Consider the following 26,079-nt stretch of genomic DNA (forward strand, 5'->3'; position numbering starts at 1 on the left):
CAGCACGCAGAGTCAGCCAGAGTGGGAGATGCACGCGGCAAGAAGCACCCATGGGTGCCCACTCCACCCTCCCATTCATGCATTGAATGCTGCCAGTGCAGCCACAAGCATATGACCAAAAATATATGTACTGCTAGATGCGATTTCGTGATTGGGCAGCACCCACTGAATAACCCTGAGAGCGCCAATGGCTACACGCACAACCAATTTAGGATAATCGGCCATGCTCGTGAGGCTCGTTTGTGCTTGCTCGAAGTGAGGTGCATTCACACGCTGGGACCCATTGCCTGCAAACAAAAGGAATATGTTCAAGCCGCCCGTCTCTTTTGAATTACCCGGGAGGTTGGGGAGCCGATAGTTCCCCATTGCTTTCTCCACGGCAACGCGCAGGCCATCAGAGACAACTTGCCAGCCAATCAGCCACCCTTTTCTCCTGCAGTATAAATTATTGTGACCGTTTGAAATTTGGCATCCTTGTGTTTGCCCTGATGAGTGCCAGGCAAAAAGCTTCGGCAACATGTCTCTCTTTTCAGCGATATATTGTGATCGTTTTGCCTTTTTGAGTGTCACTCCAGTTATATTAGAGATTGTCTCACTTCTCAGACCCCCTGTAATTATTGACTCATTTTTAGGAACCCCTTGTGATTCATAGCTCATTCTGACAACCCCCTGTAATTATTGGTTCATTCCGAGGACCCCCTGTAATTATTAGCTCATTCCTGGACCCCCCCCCCCCCCCCCCCCTCTCCAACCCACAAATATTGGCTCATTTTTAGTGCATTCCTGTAATTATTGGCCCATTCCTGGGACTCCGCTATAATTATTGGCTCATTCCTGGGACTCCGCTATAATTATTGGCCCATTCCTGGGACTCCGCTATAATTATTGGCTCATTCGTAGGACTCCCCCTGCAATTATTAGCTCATTCCTAGGATCCCCCTGCAATTATTGGCTCATTCCGAGGACCCCCCCCCCTGCAATTATTGGCTCCTTCCTAGGACCTCCCTCCTGTAATCATTGGCTCATCCATGCGACCCGATTCCCCCATCCGTAAATATTGGCTCATTCCTCAGAATCCCCTGTAAATACTGGGGGGGGGGGGGGGGGGGCGGGGGGGGGAATCCCCCTCCCATAATTATTGGTTCATTCCTGGACCACACCCTGTAATTATCGGCTCGTTCCTCGGACCTCCCCCCCCACTCCCATTTCAATATTGGTTCATTCCTGCCCCTCGAAAACTCCCGGGATATTCCCGCAAATACTTCCAAGACTCCGGGATGCCCCAAGGTGTTCAGCGGCCAATTAAGTACTCTTTGGTCACCATAGGGAAGCGGGGCAGCCAATTTGCACAGAGGAGGCTCCCACAGACAGCGAGGTGGTCACTCCGGCTCGGAAAGACTGCTCCGCCGACAGTGCGGCACTCCCTCAGCGAAGCGCTGAGGTGGGGGGGGGAGGGGGGGGCAGGGGGGGGGGGGGAACGTCTGCCCAGGGAGCGTGCCCCAGCCCCCGGGGCCAGACATCGAGAGGCATTTTCAGGAGCCGGGGGGGGGGGGGGGGGGGGGGGAATAATCTCTCCTCTGCTGCAACCACCAGCTTTAAAAATAGATTGCGCTGTGTTGCAAATGCTCACCGCTCCGCTGAGCTGGAGCGCACTGTCTGAGCCCAGAAGAAAAGGGCTTACGATTTCTCCGTGCAAGGGATCCTTGGGAAATCGAACTGAATCGGAGCAAAGCAAATAGGAGTCATTGTGCTTGAACGGGCTAAGCTGAAATGGGCTTCTTTGCAGAAAACAGCTATCCAGAGATTGAGGGACGTTGAGCTGATATTTAGGAGAGAGGGAGAAAGACAGCCGGATTGTTACAAGAAACCCTTGCTGCTTCACTGATCTTTGAGACAACAGCTTAAGATACTGCCAGAACACAGAATCATTTTGACTGTGCGCCTGCAGAAGATTCTTTAATTGGAAAGGGTCTTCAAAGATCAAAGAACAAGGGAAAGTACAGCAGAGGAACAGGCCTTTCAGCCCTCCAGGCCTGCGCCGGCCTTGGCGGCTGCCCATGCGGCATGGTAGCACAGTGGTTAGCACTGTTGTTTCCCGGCCGGGGTCACTGTCTGTGCGGAGTCTGCACGTTCTCCCCGTGTCTGCGAGGGTTTCCTCCGGGCGCTCCGGTTTCCTCCCGCAAGTCCCGAAAGACGTGCTTGTTAGGTGAATTGGACATCCTGAATTCTCCCTCTGTGTACCCGAACAGGCGCCGGAGTGTGGCAGCGAGGGGATTTTCACAGTAACTTCATTGGAGTGTTAGTGTTAGCCTACTTGTGACACTAATAAATATTATTATTAACCTAAAACCTTCTACACTTCCGGGGTCTATTCCCACCTTATTCATGTATTTGTCAAGATGCCCCTTAAACGTCACTATCGTCCCTGCTTCCACCACCTCCTCCGGCAGCGAGTTCCAGGCACCCACTACCCTCTGTGTAAATAAACTTGCCTCGTACATCTCCTCTAAACTTTTCCCCTCGCAGCTTAAAGCTATGCCCCCTAGTAATTGACTCTTCCACCCTGGGAAAAAGCTTCTGACTATCCACTCTGTCCATGCCCCTCATAATCTATCAGGTCACCCCTCAAGCTCCGTCGTTCCAGTGAGAACAAACCGAGTTTATCCAACCTCCCCTCATGGCTAATGCCCACCCATACCAGGCGATATCCGAGTAAACCACTTCTGTACACTTTCCAAAGCCTCCACATCCCTCTGGTAATGTGGCGACCAGAATTGAACACTATATTCCTCTGAGATAAATCAGCATGGCGACGTCAAGGGACGCGAAAGACAATGAAAGAAATACTATCCCATTTAGCCAGGGCATTTTCCCAAGCACATAGCAAACAATGAAGCACTTGCTCAAATGGAGGATGCCCCGCTGCCAATTTGCGCACAGTTATGTCCCAGACACAGCACTGCGATAATCTGATCATTTTAGTCTATCCAAGACTTCTGACAGATTACAGGATCATAGAATCCCTGCAGTGCCGAAGGAGGCCATTCGGCCCATCGAGTCTTCACCGACCGTCCGAAAGAGCACCCTCACCCAGGCCCCCTCCCCCGCCCCATGTCCGTAACCTTAATCCATGGTCGATCCACCTAACCTGCGCCCCTTTGGATTGTGGGAGGAAGCCGGAGCATCCGGAGGAAACCCACGCAGACACGGGGAGAACGTGAAAACGCCACACAGACAGTCACCCAAGGTCGGAATCCAATCCAGGTTGGCACTGTGAGGCAGCAGAGCTAGCCACTGTGCCGCCATGGTGTCCCTCAGAAACAGGACGAGAAGGGGTTAATGTCCCATTTGCCATTCTGGATGTCTGGATTGATTGGAATATATGGGTCATGGCCTATTTTCTAGGGTCTTTCAATGCCTGAAAGACCAGACATGAAATATTGGCCGGCTATTTGACTTGGGGAGCATCACACCAAAGCATACTCTTTCCCAGCTCAACTCACAATCAAATGTACATGAGCTTAACCTGAGATCATGAGAAATAAGTGCAGGATAAGAACCTTTAGTCCTTCGACACTGCCCCTCATTCAATTAAAATATGGCGGATTTGATCATGGCCTCAACCTAACTTTCCTGTCTGCCCCCCACCCAAAAAAAAACCTTCTCTCAGCCAAGAGAGCCCTGATATCCATTATGCTTGTCGAAATTATTGCACGCCAGAGAAAACATTATTGAATGACATTCAGGCTCTCTGATCTCTGCTGTCAATTTCACAATGTTTATTTACGGGTTAAATGGTTTCAAGGATTTATGCTTTTGTTATTGATACTTTAAAGGTTCTGAAAGACTGATACTTTTATTGCCCAGTGGTGAAGTGACTATTTTTCAACATAGTAGAAAGTTCCGAATGAATTACTTTTTTAAAGGTTTCCTTTCTTCATGTCCCACTCTTCTTTCGCCGCCTTCTTTCTCTCCCACACTCTGCCTTCCCCCCTCCCCTCCTCCCCTCTCTCTCTCTCCACTCTCTCTCTCTCTGTCTTTCCCCTTCACTCTCTCTCCCTGCCAGCTTTTCTCATTCTCTCCATCATCTGTTCCTTCATTGTTTTTCTGCACCCCTCTCATTTCTCACCGTTTACACACTGATTCTAATCAGTGTATATTCATAGAATCTATGAAATCCCTAGTCTATAAGGAGGCCATTCGGTCCATTGCGTCTCCATTGACCCTCTGATAGAGCATCCTACCTAAGCCCACTCCCACCCAACCCCCTGGCCCCATAACCCCACCTAACCTGCACATCTTTGGACACTAAGGGATAATATATAGCGTGTTCAATCCGCCTAACCTGTCCATCTTTGGGCATGGACATAATAATAATAATCACTTATTGTCACAAAGGGGCTAGTATAGCATTGGGCTAAATCGCTGGCTTTTAAAGCAGACCAAGGCAGGCCAGCAGCACGGTTCAATTCCCGTACCATCCTCCCCGAACAGGCGCCGGAATGTGGCGACTAGGGGCTTTTCACAGTAACTTCATTTGAAGCCTACTCGTGACAATAAGCGGTTTTCATTTCAAGTAGGCTTCAATGAAGCTGAGTGAGAGAATGGATTAACCACAATAAACTGACCTCGCCAGAGAGCAACGCAAAGGGTTAATAACGTGTGTGAGGATTAGAAACGAAGCGAGTGTGTAAACGGTGAGAAATGAGAGGGGTGCAGAAAAGCAATGAAGGAACAGATGATGGAGAGAATGAGAAAAGCTGGCAGGGAGAGAGAGTGAAGGGGAAGGACAGAGAGAGAGAGAATGGAGGGAGGGGAGGGGGAAGGCAGAGTGTGGGAGAGAAAGAAGGCGGCGAGAGAGAGAGAGAGAGAATGAGGGGGAAAGTGGGAGGAGAGGAGGGGAAAGGCAGAGTGTGGGAGAGAAAGGAAGAGAAAGAGAAATAAAAGGGGAAAGATGGAGAGAGAGAAGGGGAAAGACAGACAGAGAAGGAGGAGGGGAGGGGAAAGACATAGTACGAGAAGGAGAGAGAAGGGGGAGAGAGATAGAGAGGAGGAGGGGAGGGGAAAGACAGAGAGAGAAGGGGGAGAGAGATAGAGAGGGAGGAGGGGAGGGGAAAGACAGAGAGAGAAGGGGGAGAGAGATAGAGAGGGAGGAGGGGAGGGGAAAGACAGAGAGAGAGGGGGAGAGATAGAGAGGGAGGAGGGGAGGGGAAAGACATAGTGAGAGAGAAGGGGGAGAGAGATAGAGGGAGGATGGGAGGGAAAAGGCAGAGTAGAAGAAAGAAAGGGGAGAGAAAGAGAAAAAGAAGGGGAAAGACAGAGAGAGGGAGCAGGGCAGGGAAAAGCAGAGAAAGAGAGAGAAGGGATGAGTGTGTATGTGTGTGAGAGAGAGAGGGGGGAAGAGGAAAAGACGGGGAGAGAAGGGGGAGGGAGAGAGCTTGAGGAAAGACAGAGAGAGATGTTGAAGAAATAGAGAGAGAGTGAAGATGGAGAGTGTGTGCGGACAGGAAATATTCAGGCCTCGTGCATTCTCATTGCGCACACTCCCCCAGGGTCCATGTTTAAGTGGGGTGCGGCGGGGGGCGGGGGGGGGGGGGGGGGGGGGGGTTCTGACTTGGTTGCTAATTGCACTCAGAGCACAAGCTCCGATTTCTGATCCTTGGTGGTAATTCTACATTTGGCCATACCACATCAAAGCTGTGTGTAGGTGGGCCCAGATATATTTGGGAGCCGAGTGTGATGTGATAATGAAGCAGCCAATAAGAAATAAATTCTCCTTTTTTTTAATGCACTGTTCCTTACGAGATACGTTCTTCCTTGCAGGCAAGAGCAGCAGAAGAGGCCAACTTCATAATGACTTTCAACTGTGAGAATGATTAGTCACTGCTCTGAACATCTTGAATGTTCTTCCCGAAAAATGAAGCTGCAATTTGAAGGTGACGTTCGTCCGAGGATTCATCACAGTTCCCCGCAATAAGCAGCGGCTCGGGATCAGCGACCGGATTTTGAAAATTCAAGAGGCCTCTCAAGACCCCTGCCCCCTGGGAGAAACGCAGATCGCGAGAATGGGCGCTGCCAGCCTGTGCCGAGATAACACGGGCGAGGGGGTAACCGGGTAGCCCCTGGCTCAGGGACCACAGTCCGCAGCGAAGGCGTGTCACCCTCCAAGACGCAAAAGGCCCCGCGACCCCTGATCCAGGAAGTAGTAACCGTTGGCCGCTTCTCCCGCCAGTCGAGAAGCAAGGCCTGTTGAGGCCTGTGCTCGTCCACCCGCGTTTCGGCCCAGGCCATGCACAACTGGAGCTTGTACTGTGACCGATCCCAATCGATTTGCCCGAATTCCCCATTGAGAAAGGAGCTGGCTTCTCCCCCAGTTGCGATCCGCAGACTTAAAGATTGAGGGTTGAAATTTTCAAGGGGATTCTGGCCCCCCACCTCCCTAACCGTCCCTTTCAGTCAAAACCCCTTTCCAAGAAGGGGCCCGGATTGTGATTCGATTTCCCTCTGTCCCTCCACAGGATCCTGGATTGTCGCAGGTGAAACCCGTCACCCGGCTGAAGGTCTCCCCCCCCCCCCCCCCCCCAAATCCAAGTCGCCGTCGGGAAGCTGGGCGCAGTTTCTACTCCTCTCCTCTCCTCGTGCGAAGGCGATGCTGTGGCGCGATGTCCGGGGACGGCGAGGAAGAGCTGTGCCGAAACGCCCTGGCGCTGGTCAGTGAACTGTGCCTGAGCGTCCGGCAGAACCGCATCAAGGAGAAATGTATCGAGTTCTCTTACCTCATGCGTGACCGGGACCGCACGCGCCACATCGAGACAGGTAACGAGCGGGAGGCGGGCTCGTCCAATGTCAGACCCAGCTAGAGTTGCGACTCCTACAGCGCAGTGGGGGGGGGGGGGACCATTTGGCCCATTGTATCTCCACCAGCTCAGTTCCACAGCCTCCCGCAACCCCGGAAACCTTTCCCATTTCCGCAGTGTACGCCTTTGATTTTTTTTCACTGGGAGGTGGGCAAGGCGGGTATTTGTTGCCCATCCCTGATTGCCCATCCTTGGACTGAGTGGCTCGCTCGGCCATTTCAGGGGGAGCATTTAAGAGTCGACCACATTGCCCTGGGCCTGGAGTCACGAGTAGGCCAGACCGGGGTAAGGACGGCAGATTTCCTTCCCTAAAAGGGGGCACCCGATGGGGTTGGTGAAAGTTATCAGGGTGACCGCTATTGAGGCAAGCTTTCAATTCCAAATCTTATGACTTAATTTTAAAAAAAAATATTTTAATAACATTTTCAGCTTTATACACATTTCAAATCATATTCATTCATTACATTCTTCCGGGTTTCTTCCGGATGCTCCGGTTTCCTCCCACAGTCCAAAGATGTGCAGGTCAGGTGGATTGGCCACGATAAATTGCCCCTGTCCAAAAACATTAGGTGGGGTCCATAGAATCATAGAATTTACAGTGCAGACAGAGGCCATTCGGCCCATCGAGTCTGCACCAGCCCTTGGAAGGAGCACCCTATTTAAGCCCACACCTCCACTCTATCCCTGTAACCCAGTAACGCCATCTAACCTTTTGGTCACTAAGGGTAATTTAGCATGGCCAATCCACCTAACCTGCGCATCTTTGGACTGTGGGAGGAAACCGGAGCACCCCGGAGGAAACCCACGCAGACACGGGGGAGAACATGCTGGACTCCGCACAGACAGTGACCCAAGCCGGGAATTACGGGGAGAGGATGGAGGCGTGGGCTTGGATGGTTGGGTGCTCTTTCCAAGGGCCAGTGCAGACTCGATGGGCTGAATGGCCTCCTTCTGCACTGTAAATTATAAGATTCAAATCTCACTATCTGCCCTGGTTTGATCGGGACATATTAATATAAAATAATAGAGATATGTGTGTTTGTAAATGTACACTATATTTGTTTTCTGTGTAATATGTGTGTGTTCCCTATGTATATATATTATGCAATCTCTAGCTTCCCAGCAATGTGTTCCTCAGCAACTGCCGGCGAGATTCCCTACTCCCACTGCTTGGCAATGGGATTTCCCATTGAAGTCACCCCACGTCGCTGGGATCCCATGGGTGGGGGTGTCTTCCAGTGGGAACAGAGTGAATCCCAACGGCCGGAGAATTGCGTCCATTATATTTGTCTTATATATATGATACATATGTGTGTTTTTAAATACCGGTACATATAAACACATGTATTAAAAGTGTGAGGTGATTCATTTTGGAAGGAATAACAGGAAGACAGAGTACTGGGCTAATGGTAAGATTCTTGGTCGTGTGGATGAGCAGAGAGATCTCGGTGTCCATGTACATAGATCCCTGAAAGTTGGCACCCAGGTTGAGAGGGTTGTTAAGAAGGCGTACGGTGTGTTAGCTTTTATTGGTAGAGAGATTGAGTTTCGGAGCCATGAGGTCATGTTGCAGTTGTACAAAACTCTGGTGTGGTTGCATTTGGAGTATTGCGTGCAATTCTGGTCGCCGCATTATAGGAAGGATGTGGAAGCATTGGAAAGGGTGCAGAGGAGATTTACCAGGATGTTGCCTGGTATGGAGGGAAGATCTTACGAGGAAAGGCTGAGGGACTTGAGGCTGTTTTCGTTGGAGAGAAGAAGGTTAAGAGGTGACTTAATTGAGGCATACAAGATGATCAGAGGATTAGATAGGCTGGACAGTGAGAGCCTTTTTCCTCGGATGGAGATGTCTAGCACGAGGGGACATAGCTTTAAATTGAGGGGAGATAGATACAGGACAGATGTCAGAGGTAGGTTCTTTACTCAGAGAGTAGTAAGGGCGTGGAATGCCCTGCCTGCAACAGTAGTAGACTCGCCAACACTAAACGCATTCAAATGGTCATTGGATAGACATATGGACGATAAGGGAATAGTGTAGATGGGCTTTAGAGTGGTTTCACAAATCGACGCAACATCGAGGGCCGAAGGGCCTGTACTGCGCTGTAATGTTCTATGTTTAACATCTATAACTACATTACTAATTCTGGGACTTTGCCCATTGTCTCCCCTGAAGGTTACCATCGATTCTGCCTCCAACATCCTTCCAGTTAAAGCCTTCGAGATAATTAGCTGAGACGCAGTTTTTAAAAGGTCTTTCTTGGATGTGGCCGCCGACGGCGAGCCCAGAGTTTATTGCCCAACCACTGTTGTGCCCACCCCCCGTGTAACCCGTTTGTGGCTTAGGGATCAAACAAAGAAACTTCACTGCTTCTGCCCAGCGAACATCTCAGAGTCCGGCCCATGGTTCCCCAGGGGCGGCAGCCATTTTGATCCCCTCTCAGTCCACCCCCCCCTCCCCCCCCGCACCCACCTGACCCCGCACGGTGTCCTTAAAGGGGGTGACGGAGATGGGGAGGAAGCGATCCCATCGACCTGTTTGGGTGGATTTAAAGGATCCCATGGCACAATTTCCGAGGAGGAACAGTGTCGTCGTCAATCCCCCAATCAACATCACAAAACCAGGTTGTCTGGCTCGTTATCGCCTTGTTTCCTGCGGGATCTTGCTTTGCACAAAATGGCAACATCACAACAGTGACTGCACTCTGAAAGTACTGTTATGGGCCCAGGGTTTAGAGAACCCCAAAGTGTATCATGGAGTTCACCTGACCCACAACTTTTATTAGATTGTGGTATGGGGAGCACACGGCCCACTCTACAGGTGTGGTACAGCAGAAATGGAAAAGTATTTTTTAAAGCAAAATAATGTTTATTCTATGAACTCAAGTTGAGCTTTTTGAAACATACAGTGAACATCTTAGCAACCATCAATTCAAATACAACCCCCAAAGAATATAACACTCAGTAATCCTTAATAACTTCCCAAACAACATCCAGAAGACAAAAGAAACACCTTTTAACAGAAGCGCATCAGGTTTAGAACATAGAACAGTACAGCACAGAACAGGCCCTTCGGCCCTCGATGTTGTGCCGAGCCATGATCACCCTACTCAAACCCACCCTATACCCGTAACCCAATAACCCCCCCTTAACCTTACTTTATTAGGACACTACGGGCAATTTAGCATGGCCAATCCACCTAACCCGCACATCTTTGGACTGTGGGAGGAAACCGGAGCACCCGGAGGAAACCCACGCACACACGGGGAGGACGTGCAGACTCCGCACAGACAGTGACCCAGCCAGGAATCGAACCTGGGACCCTGGAGCTGTGAAGCATTTATGCTAACCACCATGCTACCGTGCTGCCTTTTACATTGTTTACATGGTTTACATTGACTACTGAGAACATTTATAATTCTGAATTCGCCAAATCATCAAGAGATAGTCTTTTCATGGCAGAGAGAACAGCAGTACACCTGCTCTGTCTAGCTTCAACTCCAACACTGAAAACGAAACTAAAACGCACCCTGCAGCAAACAGCCTAAAACGACAGTAAAAAGCTGACAGACAGCCCAGCTCCACCCACACTCTGACATCACTGACAAACACCCATTTCTTAAAGGTACTCTCACATGACAGTACTGAATCGATTGTGAAGCACTTTGAGATGTTGAGCGATCCAGCCCGGACGGCTCAGCCTGCATTGTGTGCGCCCACCTCGGGAGTAGGGTCTCAAAGCCCCTGGGACTGCTGACTGAGATTGAGAGAGTATTACCCACAAATCCCGGGTTGACCCACTCCCCCCCCCCCCCCACGATCGAACAGAAATGTCTTGAGTTGCAGGCTGCCCACGTGCTGGGCGCTGGTTTTCCGCATGGTGTCACTTGTTGCCCCACAGCAGGCAGGACTGCGGATCGAATGTAGGGGCAGAGAGGGAGGAAATCCTCCTCAGGTCCCCGTGGGGTGACCGTGCTGTGCCATCGACAGCTCGGCTGGGTCGGAGCAAAGGCAACCAGCAAACGCATGGGGGGGGATGTGGGTGGGCGAGGGCGTTTGGCATCACCAGCTTTCTGGGTAGCAGAGGGCGCGGCACCGTCACGACCGGGTAAATCTTTCGGCGTTCCTGGTGGGAGGAGCAGGAACTCTCCCCCATTCTACCTGAGGAGGCAGTGTTGCACTCCTTCAGCGGGGCGCCAGGCAGTGCTGGCCAAGAACATTTCCTCAAGGACCCACGACCTTCTCGCTCAGAGGCGGAGCTCGCTACCCGTTGACTGTGTTTGCAGCCCCAAGACGCCAAGATATTTTACAAAAGTCTCCGCGCCTGGGCCGGGATTCTCCCCTACCCGGCGGGGCGGAGTGGCGAGAACTACTCCGGCGTCGGGCCTCTCCAAAGGTGCAGATCCGCACCTTTAGGGGCTAGGCCCACGCCAGAGTGCCGCCCACTCCGCCGACCGATGCGAACGGCTGGCCGAAAGGCCTTCGCCGGTTGGCGTGCGTCCGCGCATGCGGCGGAGCATCAGTGGCCGCTGACGTCACCCCGGCGCAATCACGGTGGAGGGGGTCTCTTCCGCCTCCGTCATGGGTGAGGCCATGGAGGCCGTGGCAGCGGCGGAAGAAAATGAGCGCCCCCACGGCACAGGCCCGCCCGCCGATCGGTGGGCCCCAATCGCGGGCCAGGCCACCGTGGGGGCACCCCCACGGGGTCAGATCGCCCCGCTCCCCCCCAGGACCCCGGCGTCCGCCCGCGCCACCTGCTCCTGCCGGCACCAGAGGTGGTTTAAACCACGGTGGCGGGAGAGGCCTAACAGCGGCTGGACTTCGGCCCATCGCGGGCCGGAGAATCGCCATGGGGGCCCGCCGAGCGGCGCAGCGCGATTCCCGCCCCCCGCCGATTCCCGGGTGGTGGAGAATTCCGGCCACGGCGGGGGCGGGATTTACGCCGGCCCCGGGCAATTCCCCGACCCTGCGGGGGTCGGAGAATTCCGCCCCAGGTGTCTGGCATTAGGAAACAGAAATGGTCGGTCTCCCAGCTAATTCTGAAAATGTGCAGGGTATTACTCAGGCAGGCACCAATGGCCTCTGATAAAAGTTGTTAAGTTAATGATGCATGTTATAAGGTTTTATGCAAAACTAATTTCCTAATTTTTTCTGATGTTGGAAGAAGGCAGGGCTGGAAGTCTGTGATGTGTTGGGTAAGCTGGGTCTGCGAGGACTGCAGCAGTGAGAGAGACACTTGTAGAAGTACAACTCTATTTTATTGAACTATGAGCTGTTAAACATACTTGCACTGTGGGTTGACACTATGTTGAGTAGACTGGAGACCTGAGGCTAACCTGACCAGACTATGCTGCTAGCACATGGTGGATGTTCGTGTTGCTGATCACGGGCTCTGGCTGTCTCAGAGGCTGCATCCCGAGAGAGCGGGAAAACTAGTGTCTCTGGCTTTATAGTGGCCACGTCCTGTCTGGTGATTGGCTGCTGTGTTCTGTGTGTTGATTGGTCATTCAGTGTGTCAGTCAGTCAGTGTTTGTCTATGCGCCATCATATAAATGTGTGTATATTATGACAGTCTGATGGGTACGTCTTTGTCAATTTAGACAGTAGAAACTTTGACCTTTGACCTGGTTTTGGACTTAAACGCATAAGTGAAAGTTTAATGATTAAATGACTTGCTGCAGTTGTGTAAAGGTCTGGTGATGCCATATCGGGAGTACGGGCCACAGTTCTGGTCACCTTGCCTGATGTTCTTGCTCGAGAGGGAGTGCAACAAAGGTTCACCAGGGCAGCACGGTAGCATTGTGGTTAGCTCAATCGCTTCACAGCTCCAGGGTCCCAAGTTCGATTCCCGGCTTGGGTCACTGTCTGTGCGGAGTCTGCACATCCTCCCCGTGTGTGCGTGGGTTTCCTCCGGGTGCTCCGGTTTCCTCCCACAGTCCAAAGATGTGCAGGTTAGGTGGAGTGGCCATGCTAAATTGCCCGTAGTGTCCAAAATTGCCCTTCGTGTTGGGTGGGGCTACTGGGTTATGGGTATAGGGTGGAGGTATTGACCTTGGGTAGGATGCTCTTTCCAAGAGCCGGTACAGACTCGATGGGCCAAATGGCCTCCTTCCGCACAGTGACCCAAGCCGGAATCGAACCTGCGACCCTGGAGCTGTGAAGCAATTGTGCTATCCACAATGCTACCGTGCTGCCCTCCCTCATTCCCCCATCTCCGACGAACAAGCCACAATGGTGGGTGAAGGCCAACTGGTCAACCGAGCCTCTGCCCAATGCAATGCTGGTCGGTCCACCGCGAACACAGACCTTCGAAGGCCGCTCTCGTACACAGGAACGGAGGGGGAGAAAATAAACATGAGAAAAGGACAAACTCCCCTCCAATCGTTCCTGATCGAAACCAATCCAGGAGATTACGTGGACCCCATAGAATGGTTCAGAAGGAGGCCGTTCGGCCCACCATTTTCCACGCTGGCCCTCAGAAGAGCAATTCCCCCCCCCCCCCCCCCCCCCAGTGTCGCTCCCGCCTGGTTAGGGGAGGGTACCTCTTCAAAACCGGCAGGTCACCGACCCTCTTGGCTGAGAATCGGGTTGGCCACCCAAATACTCGGACAGAGGGAACTGGCACCTGCTCGGTTCGAAAAGTAGAGAAAACCAGGGATATTCAGCCAAGCGAAACAGAATGCAATCTTAACCACTCAAGATTAGCCGATGCGCATTGTCCTTTTCTGATGCCGTGTGGGCGCTCCGTCTGATTAATGTTGGCATCTCGCCGACTTTCCATTTGTTCTCTGCGCGATTCTGTCTGCTTGACTCTTCCTGAGGCTCCTTGACGCCTCGGCACATAAATCAACCTCGCTGAGGTCAGAGCCCCACGGAGAGGTTAAGGGCGAGATTCCCCGCTCCCCCCCGCCGCGTGTTTCTTGGCCGCACCACGGTTCGCTGGCGGGGAAATTATCTACTCCCGCCGCTTGTTAATGGGATTTCCCATTGAAGACCCCACCCCACCCCCCACTACGCTTCCGGAAAAACCCACTGCCGACGGGAATAGGCAATCCCAACGGCCGGAGAATTCGGGAAAGTGAGGCGCGGGCGGCAACCTCCGTGCAGTAAATCTGGAATAGCTGCAACGGAAAGTTTTGCAGCCGAGACAGAACTCCCCCGGGGGACAAGCAGGCACAGCCCGTGCCCCGGAACTCAGACTCGGCGAAGTCAGCCTGGATTCCCATCCCAGATTCCACTCTGGAGGGAACAATGTGCGGGCGCGATTCTCCGTTGCGAGTCCGGCCCCCACTGCCGGTCGCTGGCGAGGACGGAGAATTCGGCCGGTGTGAATGGACGGAGAATCCCGCCCTGCGTTTCCGTACAAAAACGCCGCTCGCGGCGCACCGTGAATTGAGTTGGAGTCTGTGTCCACTCAACTCAAGGACAATTGGGGATTTGCAATAAAAATGGGTCACTGTCTGTACGGAGTCTGCACGCTCTCCCCCCCCCCCCCCCCCCACCTGCGTGGGCGGTCCGGTTTCCTCCCACAAGTGAAATGAAAAATGAAAATCGCTTATTGTCACGAGTAGGCTTTAAATGAAGTTACTGTGAAAAGCCCCTAGTCGCCACATTCTGGCACCTGGTCAGGGAGGCTGGTACAGGAATTGAACTGTGCTGCTGGCCTGCCTTGGTCTGCTTTAAAAGCCAGCGATTTAGACCAGTGTGCTAAACCAGCTACTGGTTTAGTCCCGAAAGACGTGCTTGTCGGGTGAATTGGACATGCTGAATTCTCCCTCTGTGTACCCGAACAGGCGCCCGAATGTGGCGACTAGGGGCTTTTCACAGTGACTTCATTGCAGTGCTAATGTAAGCTTACTTGTGGCAATAAAGATTATTATTAATAAACGTACCACCAACAGAGAATGCAGGAGATACAACATTTGCTTCCCAGAAAACAGCATTCCAATCTTTCCCCAGCCACCGGGAGATGGATGTCATTCCCAACCATTCCGTTTGGGCACTCCCACCTCCAATGTCCAGTCCTCATTTGCCTTTGCCTGCGATGCTCCGACCAGTGGGAACAGCTTCTCCCTATCTAACCCAGTCAGACCCCTCACGGTTTTGCAAAACAATATGTTGGCGTTAACTCTCAACCAACCCACCCACCAGGGAACGGGATATTCCGGCTGTGCCCGCCACCAGGAAAGTCAACGGGCTTTTGGCTGGCACGCCGAATCTCCCGCGGCGGGTCGTGTTAGGGCAGGCTCGGAAAGTCCTGGCCACCGTCTTTCTCATGTGACCTCTGTCACGGGCAAGAACCGGCCCAGAAGGCGATGCGGGGAGCCGCACGCGCTCTAATGAAGCCCTTGCGCGCGAACATCGGTGGACTGTTTGATTGTGGAGTGCATTGCAGTTGAAAGCAACGATATCCCAATGCAATGCATGCACCTGCTTAACGTGAGCCAGCCATCAGGAAAGGGAATGGGCGACACGGTGGTTAGCGCTGCTGCCTCACAGCGCCGGGGACTCGGGTTCGCTTCTGGCCTGTGTGGAGTCTGCACGTTCTCCCCGTGTGTGCGCGGGTTTCCCCCGGGTGCTCCGGTTTCCTCCCACAGTCCAAAGATGTGCAGGTTGCTTTGCCAAGTTGCCCCTTAGTCTATCCTCCCGGGGTTATGGAGATAGGGCGGGGAAATGGGCCTAGGTAGGGTGCTCTTTCGGAGGATCGGTGAAGTCTCGATGGGTTGAATGGCCTCCTTCTGCACTGTAGAGATTCTGTGGAATCTTGGCTCCTACACATCCTCGATTTTAACTATCGTCACCTTTGAGTGGGCCGATTGAGTCCATGCCAGCTCTCTGTACAGCAACTCCATTGAGTCCTATTTGCCCGCTCTGCCCCCGTAACTCTCCAAGTTTATTTTCCTCAACCATCCACCCAGTTTTCTTGTGAAACCATAAATTGTCTCCATGTCCACCACCCAGGTCATTGTGACTTGCTGCATTCTTCCTCACAAGTCCCCTCTATCTCTTGCCTTAGATTTGTGTCCGCTAGTTCTTGTGCCACCCCCGAATGGGATCTGATTTTCCTTGTTCACCTTGTCCGATCCTGTCATAACCTTGTTCACCTCTATCAAAATCTCTCCTCAGTCTCTCCCGCCCCACACAGAGCAACTCCAGCTACTCCAACCCTAACATCGTAGCTAAAATCCCTCATTATTGGGTTACGGGGATAGGGTGGAAGTGAGGGCTTAAGTGGGTCGGTGCAGACTTGATGGGCCGAATGGCCTCCTTCTGCACTGTAAGGGCGATTCTCCGAGCACCGCGCCGGGACGGAGAATCGGAGCAACCGTACCAAGCATCCCGACGCCGGCGTGTGGTTCTCCGAGGGGCGGAGAATCGGCGCCATTTGCGCCGGCGCGTTGGGCGGGGCCACCGATTCTCTGGCCCGGATGGGCCGAGTGGCCGCTCCGACACGACAGAGTCCCGCCGGCGCCGTTCACCCCTGGTCGCTGCCGGCGGGAACTCTGTGGGAACGCTCAGGGGGGGCGGCCTGTGGAGGGGGTCTCCTTCACCGGGGGGGGGGTGGAGGGGGGCTCCTTCACCGGGGTGGGGGGGGGCCCTCCGATGGAGTCTGGCCTGCGATCGGGGGCCACCGATCGGCGGGCCGGCCTCTCTGTCGGCGGGCCTCCTTTCCTCCGCCGGCAATGTTACAGCCCTACGCCATTGTTGTGCGGGGCGGCCTGGGGGAGGACGGCCACGCCGGATGCGCTAGTTGGCGCCTGCCCAACTGCGGATGCGCGGGACCCAAGGAACGCGTGTCTTTTACGCGGCGCCGGTTCTCCGAGGCCCCGCCCCCAATCGTGCCACGCCCCTGCCAGCCCCACGGAGGCCCCAGAATGGGGGTCTGCGAACGGGCGCCAACGCCGGAGTAAAACACTCCGGTTTTTACTCCGCCGTCGGCTCTTAGACTCCAGTTGGGAGAATCCCGCCCAATATGTTCTATGTTCTATCCCTGGGAATGACTCTGGTAAATTCCCATTACCCTCTCGCTCTCTCTTTCTCACCCTCACTGTCGAGGACCCACACGACCTTCCTGAGCCAGAACAAATTCTCCCGGTGTGCCCCACAGGGAGCTGTATGAAACTTTCCGATCGTTCCACAATTTCCGGAGGTGCCTTCACCTACCTGGGGCTCTGCAGTTCCTTCCCTCAACCTCTCCAGCTCGCACCCTCCCTCTCTCATCCTTGAGGCCCACACCATTGCCCCACCCTTTGGGCGCCCGTTCTGTGATCGCCCCACGCGTCTCGGTCTGAGGTTTAGACCTGTGAATCTCCTTGGCGTGTAAAAGGCTGGATACCAACGGAGGTTTTTGTTCCATCCCCCCCTTACATAATCACCACCCCACCCCCACTGCACCCCAGCGAGAGTCGAAACCCATTGCCATGACAACAGCCACTGCCCCCTGACGCAGATGGGGAACTGGTTCTGGTCGCCTTCCTCAGCTGCAAGGGAAGGGGAAAGGGCAACCAGGCTAACTTCGAAACGGAAAATCTAGGCCTTGTGGAGGTGATGGAACCATGAATTCACCAGACACGTGTTTCCGATATGAATCTAGGCTTTAATCGAATTACTTCAGAGCCAGCCTGTTACCCGTTGATGAACTCTTAGTGAACTCAGGCTGACTCTGGACAAGGGTATTTATACATCTGCACTAGGGGGGAGGAGTCGTGGGCGGAGCCAAGGGTGGAGCCCAGTACAAGTTCCTGAGTACTCCCAGAGCTTCTCCCCCTAGTGGTAGGATAGCGCTACTGCGCTTACAAAGACAGTGTGAATTATCATATGTACATCTATATATTACATTCACCACTGGAGGAATCCAGCAGATTGAGTTGAACTCACACCCCCTGGGCACAGCTTGCAATCCTGACTGAGGGGTTGTGTTTCTCTGCTGGCCACACAGTCCATATTTGTCCAGCAATAATGTGGTGTTCGGTAATGAGGCCAATCTTTCATTAAACATTTTTCCGCGGCGAATCAATCGAGTGAGACAGTGTGGCCTTTTAATTCCTCTTCAGTCACTTGGCAGACATTTAATTAGAGGAAAAAGTACTTAATTGAAGTTTCTGCGCGCTCGTGTTAAAACATCTCATGGAGCCATCGGGTTTTACAGCAAAAGAAGAGGCCCTTCGGCCTAGTGTGTCGTGCTGGCCATCCATCACGTCTGTATTCAAATCTATTTTCCAGCACGTGATTCATAGCCTTGTGTGCTCTGGAGTTTCAAGTGCGAATCAAAATGCTTCTTGAATGTTGCGAGAGCTCACACTCCTCCCACCCTTTCAGAGAGTGAACCACCTTCATTAATGAAATGGAATGAAAATCGCTCATTGTCACAAGTGGGCTTCAAATGAAGTTACTGTGAAAAGCCCCTAGTCGCCACATTCCGGCACCTGTTTGGGAGGCCGGTACGGGAATTGAACCGTGCTGTTGGCCTGCCTTGGTCTGCTTTAAAAGCCAGCGATTTAGCCCAGTGCTAAACCAGCCCCTGACATTGGCCTTCCTCCTCTCCATGAGCTCCGGCTTCTCTGAAACCCCAAATATCGCCACCAAAGGGTCCACCTCCTCCTCCACTACCCTGGCTAAGACCGCGAACACTCCCGCCTAGAATCTTCCCAATTTTTCGCAACCCCAATACATGTGCGCGTGATTCGTTGGCCCCCACCCACACCTCTCACTCTCATCTGCTACCCCCTGAAAGAACCCACTCATTCTCGCCCGAGTCATACACACCCTGTGCACCACCTTAAACTGTATCAGGCTCATCCTCGCACGGGGGGAGGTCCCGTTTACCCTTCGCAGTGTCTCACTCTATACTCCCCAATTGATCTCCATTCCCAACTCCGCTTCCCATTTCTCCTTGATCTTCACCGCCCGCTCGCCTCCCTGCTTAAACTCGTCGTTACAATCCCTTCGGGCCTCAGTGTCTGTGGCTGTCACCTTAACGTATTCTGAGCAGCCTAGTGAGCAGACAGATAGAAATAGACCCCCCCCCCCCCCCCCCTCCCCCACCTGTCTATCCTAGCCTCTCCCTCAAAGCTGTGTTGTCTTTGAGGGTGGAGTTTTTTCATCACTTTGCCGTGTAGCGGAGCGGGTCGGGCAAATGAGGTGGAAGCTGCGGCTGGAGAGCACGGGTCCTCTGCCGTATTTGTAGCCATTTAGGCACAAAGAAAATTATGGGACGGGTCCCACGAAGTCACACTGGCGCAGCAGGACATGATTGAGTAGGGGTAGTGCCCTGGCAGTGATAGGGAGTGGCGCCCAGGTGCAGTGCCTGAGCAGTGCTGGGGGCAGTGCCAGTGAACAGTACCCGGGCAGTGCCTGGGGCAGTGCCAGGGGCAGTACCTGGGGGCGGTACCCAGGGACAATGCCAGGGGACAATGCCAGGGGTTCAGTACCAGGGGACAGTGCCATGGGGCAGTGCCAGGAGACTGTGCCATGGGGCAGTGCCAGGGAGCAGTACCCAGCGACAGGGCCAGGGGGCAGTGCCAGGGGTTCAGTGCCAGGAGACTGTGCCAGGCAGCGGTGCCAGGGAGCAGTGGCTGGGCAGTGCTGGGGCAGTGCCCGGGGCTGTACCAGAGAGCAGTGCCAGGGGACAGTGCCATGGAGCAGTGCCTGGGGGCAGTGCTGGGGAATGGTGGCCGGGCAGTGCTGGGGCAGTGCCCGGGGCTGTAACAGAGAGCAGTGCTAGGGAGCAGTGCCAGGGGGCAGTGCTAGGGAATGGTGGCCGGGCAGTGCTGGGGCAGTGCCCGGGGCTGTAACAGAGAGCAGTGCCAGGGTATAGTGGCAGGGTACTGCCTGGACACGACCCTCCCCCCTCCCTTCCTTCCCCCTCTCCCAGGGCTGTACTCGCCTGTGTTCCTTGGGCAGGATTTGCTCCTCAGGTACATGTCGTGGGGGCACTTGTCATTATTCACGTTGAACTGAACCCAACGGGGCGGGACAGGGCGGTGGGGGGAGATGGGAGAGGGGAGACAAGGACTATCAGGCGTAAAGGTCTAATAATGACACTTATATCTGAGCAAACGGGAATCCTGACTCTCAAAATGTCACAATTCCGTTATATCATTGCGGGGGGGAGGGGGCAATCGATCGGGGAAAAGCGTTAAAGCCGTCGTTTTGGGTTGGACTCCCGCGGGATTGCCCCCCCCCCCCCCCCGCCACCGCCACTCCCACCTCCCCGAAAACGGAAGTCCCCCTCCAAAGGAACCGCGTGCCGATTTGGGGTATTGTGTCTCTGGCGCCCTCAGTCCAGGGGGGGGGGGATCGCTCCGCCCCTGACATTTCAATGCAACGGTGGCCGCACCTCAAAAAGTACTCCAGTGGCTGCGCGGAATCCTGGGACAAGGGAGAGGCAAGGCGCTATCGAAATGCAGGGCCTCTCTCCGCCCTTTTAGCAGCATTGACCAGGTACCCTGGACGTGCCCCCTCGCTGCCCCTCGGAGACTGGAATTCATCATCCCCGTTCTCACCTGGAGTAAACCTGGTTTATTTTCAGCCGGCCATAATTGTATTGGCAAATACATTGAGCAAGCTATCAATACAGTGTAATGCACTGTGGCGCTTGCTCGCAGTCTGACTCGCATCCATACGGAGTCAGCTCTTCCTGTCGGTGAGCGTTAGGGGAGACACACACACTCTCTCTCGCAGCCTGGCAGTCTTCAGGGCCCCAGGCAGCAGCCTAATCTCTCTTGTGAGCCGCACACGTGACCGCCTGGCAGTCGGATCGATGCTCCGCTGAGCCTCTGCCTCCCTCCGCTATTAATCATCTGCGATTCTGCCATCACGCCGCGTGTGAACAAGCAGGTTCTGCTGGAGTGAACGCTCACTGTAATTACAGAGTGGGGGAGGGGAGGCGACAGCCTCCCATAGAACATATAGAACATAGACCAGTACAGCACAGAATAGGCCCTTCGGCCCTCGATGTTGTGCCGAGCAATGATCACCCTACTCAAACCCACATATCCACCCTGTACCCGTAACCCAACAACCCCCCCCTTAACCTTACTTTTTTTTTTAGGACACTACGGGCAATTTATCATGGCCAATCCACCTAACCCGCACATCTTTGGACTGTGGGAGGAAACCGGAGCACCCGGAGGAAACCCACGCACACACGGGGAGGACGTAGGTTTGCCCTTCGCCCTGAGCTCCTTAACGTGCCGGCCTGATGTGCCCGGGCTTCAGCGGCAATCTGCCAGCGTTCAGCATCCCACGCCCCTCTTCGGGAATAGGGACCGAGGGAAAAAAAATCATATACGTCGCCCCCCCCCCACCCCTCCCCTCTCCCCAACCCACACATCCCCCGTGCCTGATTTTCTCCCCTACTTCCTTGACACTATCATACAATCCCTACAGTGCAGGAGGAGTCAATTCGGCCCATCGAGTTCTGCGCCAGCCCTGCCAAAGGCCACCCTGCCTGAGCCCAATCCACCCGCTCTTTCACCGTTACCCCAACCAACCTTTTAGGACACCAAGAGGTAATTTGGCGTGTCCAATCCCACCTAACCTGCACATCTTTGGACTGCAGGAGGGAAACCGGAGCACCCGGAGGAAACCCACGCACACACGGGGAGAACGTGCAGACTCCGGAGAGGCAGTCACCCGAGGTCGGAATCGAACCCGGGTCCCTGGTGCTGTGAGGCAGCAGTGCTGACCACTTAGGATGGCACGGCAGCGCAGTGGTTAGCCCAGTTGCTTCCCAGCGCTAGGGTCCCAGGTTCGATTCCCAGCTTGGGTCACTGTCTGTGCGGAGTCTGCACGTTCTCCCCGTGTCTGCGTGGGTTTCCTCCGGGTGCTCCGGTTTCCACCAAGTCCCGAAAGACGTGCTGTTAGGTGAATTGGACATTCTGAATTCTCCCTCCGTGTACCCGGACAGGCGCCGGAATGTGGCGACGAGGGGATTTTCACAGTTACTTCATTGCAGTGTTAATGTAAGCCTACTTGTGACAATAAAGATTATTATTATTATCTGTCACCGTGCCTCCCAATCTATCACAGGTCTGGAGGCCACTAAACTGGATCTCAGTCATCAGATCGTCAGAACTATGTGAAGGAGTAGGCCATTCGGCCCATCGAGCGTCCTCCACTACTGACTCATCCAGTTGTCTCCTTAACTCCACTTTCCTGCCTGCGTGCACCCCGCCCCCAACCATAATTCTTGACTCCCTTTTCGATCAAAAATCTGTCTTAACCCTGCCTTGATTATATAAAATACTAATATACGTACGAACATACGAATTAACGGCAGGAGTGAGCCATTGGGCGGCACAGTAGCACAGTGATTCTGATCCCAGGATTCTGCCAAGTGAAGCTTTCCCGAACTGCTTCCAATTATCATAGATTATCATAGATTTTACAGTGCAGAAGGAGGCCATTCGGCCCACCGAGTCTGCACCGGCTCTTGGAAAGAGCACCCTACCCAAGGTTAACACCTCCACCCTATCCCCATAACCCAGTAACCCCACCCAACACTAAGGGCAATTTTGGACACTAAGGGCAATTTAGCACGGCCAATCCACCTAACCTGCACATCTTTGGACTGTGGGAAGAAACTGGAGCACCCGGAGGAAACCCACGCACACACGGGGAGGATGTGCAGACGCCGCACAGACAGTGACCCAATTGTAATAACATCCCTCCTTAAAGTAAGGAGCTCGCTCCATGTTCCTCAGGAGTGAGGATGTCCAACGATGGACGGGCGGCACCATGGTTAGCACTGCTGCCCCACAGTGCCAGGGGCCCAGGTTCGATTCTGACCTTGGGTGACTGAATGTGTGGAGTTGGCACGTTCTCCCCGTGTGTGCGTGGGTTTCCCCCGGATGCTCCGGTTTCCTCCCGCAGTCCAAAGATGTGCGGGTTCGGTGGATTGACTGTGATAATGTTGCCCTTCAGTGTCCAAGGTTAGGTGGGGATGGGGGGGAAGGGAGGTTGGGTCGAGGTGGGGTGCCCTTTCGGAGGGCCGGTGCAGACCCAGTAGGCCAAATGGCCTCCTTTAGCAGTGTAGGGATCCTATGATGGAGCGATTGAAAATTGGGATTCTGCGAAAGGCTCGAATGGGAGGAGCGGCGATACCTCAGAGCGTTGCGGGACTTGAGCAGGTTAGCGAGCTGGGGAGGTGGGCGAGACGGTGGGAGGGTTCAAAAGCGAGGAAGAGGGAGGATTTTAAAATCGAGGCGTCCATTTGGGCGGCAGGTGGGCTTAGGGTTGGTAGGGGAAAGGGGGGTTGGCGGGAGTTAGGATGCGGAGCACAAGATTACAACGGAGCGTTACAACAGTCAAGGCTTGAGGTAACGAAAGCCGCAGGTGGTCCTCCCAGAGCTTCAGCCACAGGGACGGACATTACGGAAGTGGGAGGAGGAGGGGGAGGTCCCAGGGAGGATGGGGAGTCAATCGGGGAGCTTGACACATTGCTGGAGATAGAGATCGGATGGTCAAACGGGCTACACTGTCCAACATCTGGTGGTTTAGAAAGCTCATCCCACAATGCAGGGGGCTAGAGAGATTCTGGGCGAGATTCTCCCAAAACGGGAGAAATCGTAAGGCTGGCGTCAAATCCGGGCAGGTTTGACGCCAGCGCGCCCCTTCCCGACCGGGAACCGATTCTGGTCCCCGGTCGGGGCTAGCAGCCCGACGCCGTAGGCTCCGGCATGATGGGCTTAACGAATATTGTTAAGCCCGCTTGCCGGAGTTAGCGCCGGCTGACGCGTCATATGACGTCAGCCGCGCATGCGCGGATTGGAAGACTCCAACCCGCGCATGCGCGGGTGACGTCATCGCGTATTTGCGTGAAACCCGTGCATGCGCGGGCCGGGTTGCCCCTCAGCCGCCCCGCGAATGGATACTGCGGGGCAGCGGAAGGAGAAAGAGTGCGCTGGCATCGGGCCCGCTGCCCGCGATCGGTGGGCACCGATCGCGGGCCCATGGCACCCTTGGCACGGCCGTGGTACTGCCGTGCCAATCGGTGCCATGGTTATAAAAAGCGAGTTTGTGACGCCGTTTTTACGAACGGCCAGACCAGGTGTGTTTGCCGTTCGTAAAAACGGCGTAAAGGGCTGGGACTTCGGCCCATCGGACAGCTGTGAATCGCTGCCGCCGTAAAAAAACGGCGGCAGCGATTCGGGTCGGGAGTTGGGCGGGGGGTGGGGGAGAATAGCGGGAGGGCGGGAAAAATGTCGGGAAGGCCCTCCCGCTATTCTCCGACCCGTCGTGGGGGTCGGAGAATTTCGCCCACAGTTTCTTGGTTTCGCAAAGCCCAGGCTTATATTTGACTGCAACAGCTGAGATTTGCTGGTCACGCTGAAGGTGTGTACTCAAATGTATTATTTATTAGATAGATCGCAATGCGATGCATTATTTAACAGCGAGGCTGCAGAGGAAACCAAACTAATGTTTTAATTACCGAATTAGACTTTATTACATGGCCTCGCAGCTTATGCAAATTATTTATCCGTTTATAGGCTATTTATTATTGAGCAAATACTGGAATCGCTTCCCAAACAGAAGGCTTCCCTCCCGCTTGAGGTAGCCGATCGCTCGCTGTCTCTGCCAGGGTCGGCGCTGCACAGGAGGCCTAGCCTGCAGGCTGCAGCCCGAATGTGTTTATGGGCAACATGCTTCTGGTGCTTGACGAAGGACGGTTGAAGGATGGGAGGATGCTGAAGGCCTCAGAGGGGGCCCAGGGAATCTTACACTAGAATGCTACCCAGCAGCGAAAGACTTCGGCCATGTACAAAGAAGCCAGGACCGTTCCAGAATGGTAGAATGCTGACAGCACAGAAGGAGGCCATTCAGCCCGTCGTGTCTGGGTTGGCAACTCTCCTATGCCCACTGCCACCCACCCTCTTACCCAGAGCCTGGCAACTCGCCAGTGCAGGAAGTCTCCTCACGGATCGGGACGCCATATTCACAGGCAGCCCCGATCTTTCAACCCTCCCCCCCCCCCGTTAGCGACCCCGCCTCCGTATGCCTCCGCTTCACCCAAGTTACCTCTTCCGGGTCCTCGAGCCCCCTCCCCGCGCCACCTTGCCCCATCATTTAGACCCCTGGCACGGGCAACCTGGCTCCCGGGCACCTTGGCACGATCAGCCCGGCATCCTGGCAGTGCCTCTCCCAACTGGGGTGGCACTGCCTGGGTGCCCAGGTGGCAGTGCCAAGGTGCCAGGCTGGTGGCGTGCCCAGGTGCGAGCGGGAGTGCCACCCTACCTAATGCCTGACCACCCGGGGGGTCTCCGCTGGCCTGGGAGAACCCCCCCCCCTCTCCCGGTGCCGTTACACCTGATCCACAGTTGTGTGGGCCAGGGCCAAACAGCGCTATTCGCTGCCTCGCTAAGGAGGCCGTTATGCCCCGGGCGCCGGGTAAATGCGGCACAGACGTATTTAACTGAGGCCAATGGCTCATCTTTAACATGCAGACCGCGATGCCGCGAGGTTCGGCTGAATATCGCGAGAGGTCTCAAACATCGCGAGGGCCTCCCGTGAGATTCCGCGGCCTGGTCGCTTTCATCAGGTTGGGCACGGCGTGGCTGGTAAATCCCGCCCACAGAATCCCTGCAGTTCAGAAGGAGGCCATTCGGCCCATCGGTCCGAGGGTGGAGGGCAGGAGAGATTAAACGGCAAAGATGTAACGGTTGCAATAAAGAAAGAAAGGGCGGGACTTTGCGTTCCTTCCCGCCGACGGGAACTTCCGGGTCCCTGGCAGCGGGATGGGCAGCGGGATGGGCAGCGGGATGGGCGTGTCGCCTCCTCCGCCGGACAACACACCGCGCGGAGGGTCCCGCCCAGCGTGAGCATCAATGGCAGCACCATCAGCATTTATCTGAGTTTGTACGACCTTCCCTCAGATTTCACCCCTGGGAGGCCGGTTATCATTCCAGCGAACCTGCTCCTCACTCACCCGCCAAGGTATCCTCCCTGAGGTGCGGTGCGGTGGCCAGAATGGAACTTGGCCAGTCGACAGAAGGCCGGGCCAAGGTTCTGTACAACTCAGGCATCACTTTCCCTGGGATCAAGGCCAACGTTCCGCCGCCTTTATGTAGCTTTTATTCCCTTGTACATTTTGCCTCCCTCTTTTCCTCGCCCCAGTGCAAAGAAACACGGCAGCATTGTGGTTAGCACAATTGCTTTACAGCTCCAGGGTCCCAGGTTCAATTCCGGGCTTGGGTCACTGTCTGTGTGGAGTTTGCACGTTCTC

General features: G+C 54.4%; 1 protein-coding gene across 1 annotated transcript in view; it reads left to right on the forward strand.

Annotated features, from left to right (window-relative positions):
* Positions 1-5,826: 5,826 nt before the first annotated feature.
* Positions 5,827-26,079, forward strand: part of syt3 (synaptotagmin III) — a 67,398-nt gene continuing 47,145 nt past the window's right edge. Inside the window, exon 1 of the mRNA XM_038783821.1 lies at positions 5,827-6,816. Coding sequence (XP_038639749.1) covers positions 6,663-6,816 — 154 coding nt within the window. The 5' untranslated portion in view covers positions 5,827-6,662. The remainder of the gene's footprint in view (positions 6,817-26,079) is intronic.

This window comes from Scyliorhinus canicula, chromosome 23 (assembly GCF_902713615.1).
Source record: "Scyliorhinus canicula chromosome 23, sScyCan1.1, whole genome shotgun sequence".
NCBI classification, from domain to species: domain Eukaryota; kingdom Metazoa; phylum Chordata; class Chondrichthyes; order Carcharhiniformes; family Scyliorhinidae; genus Scyliorhinus; species Scyliorhinus canicula.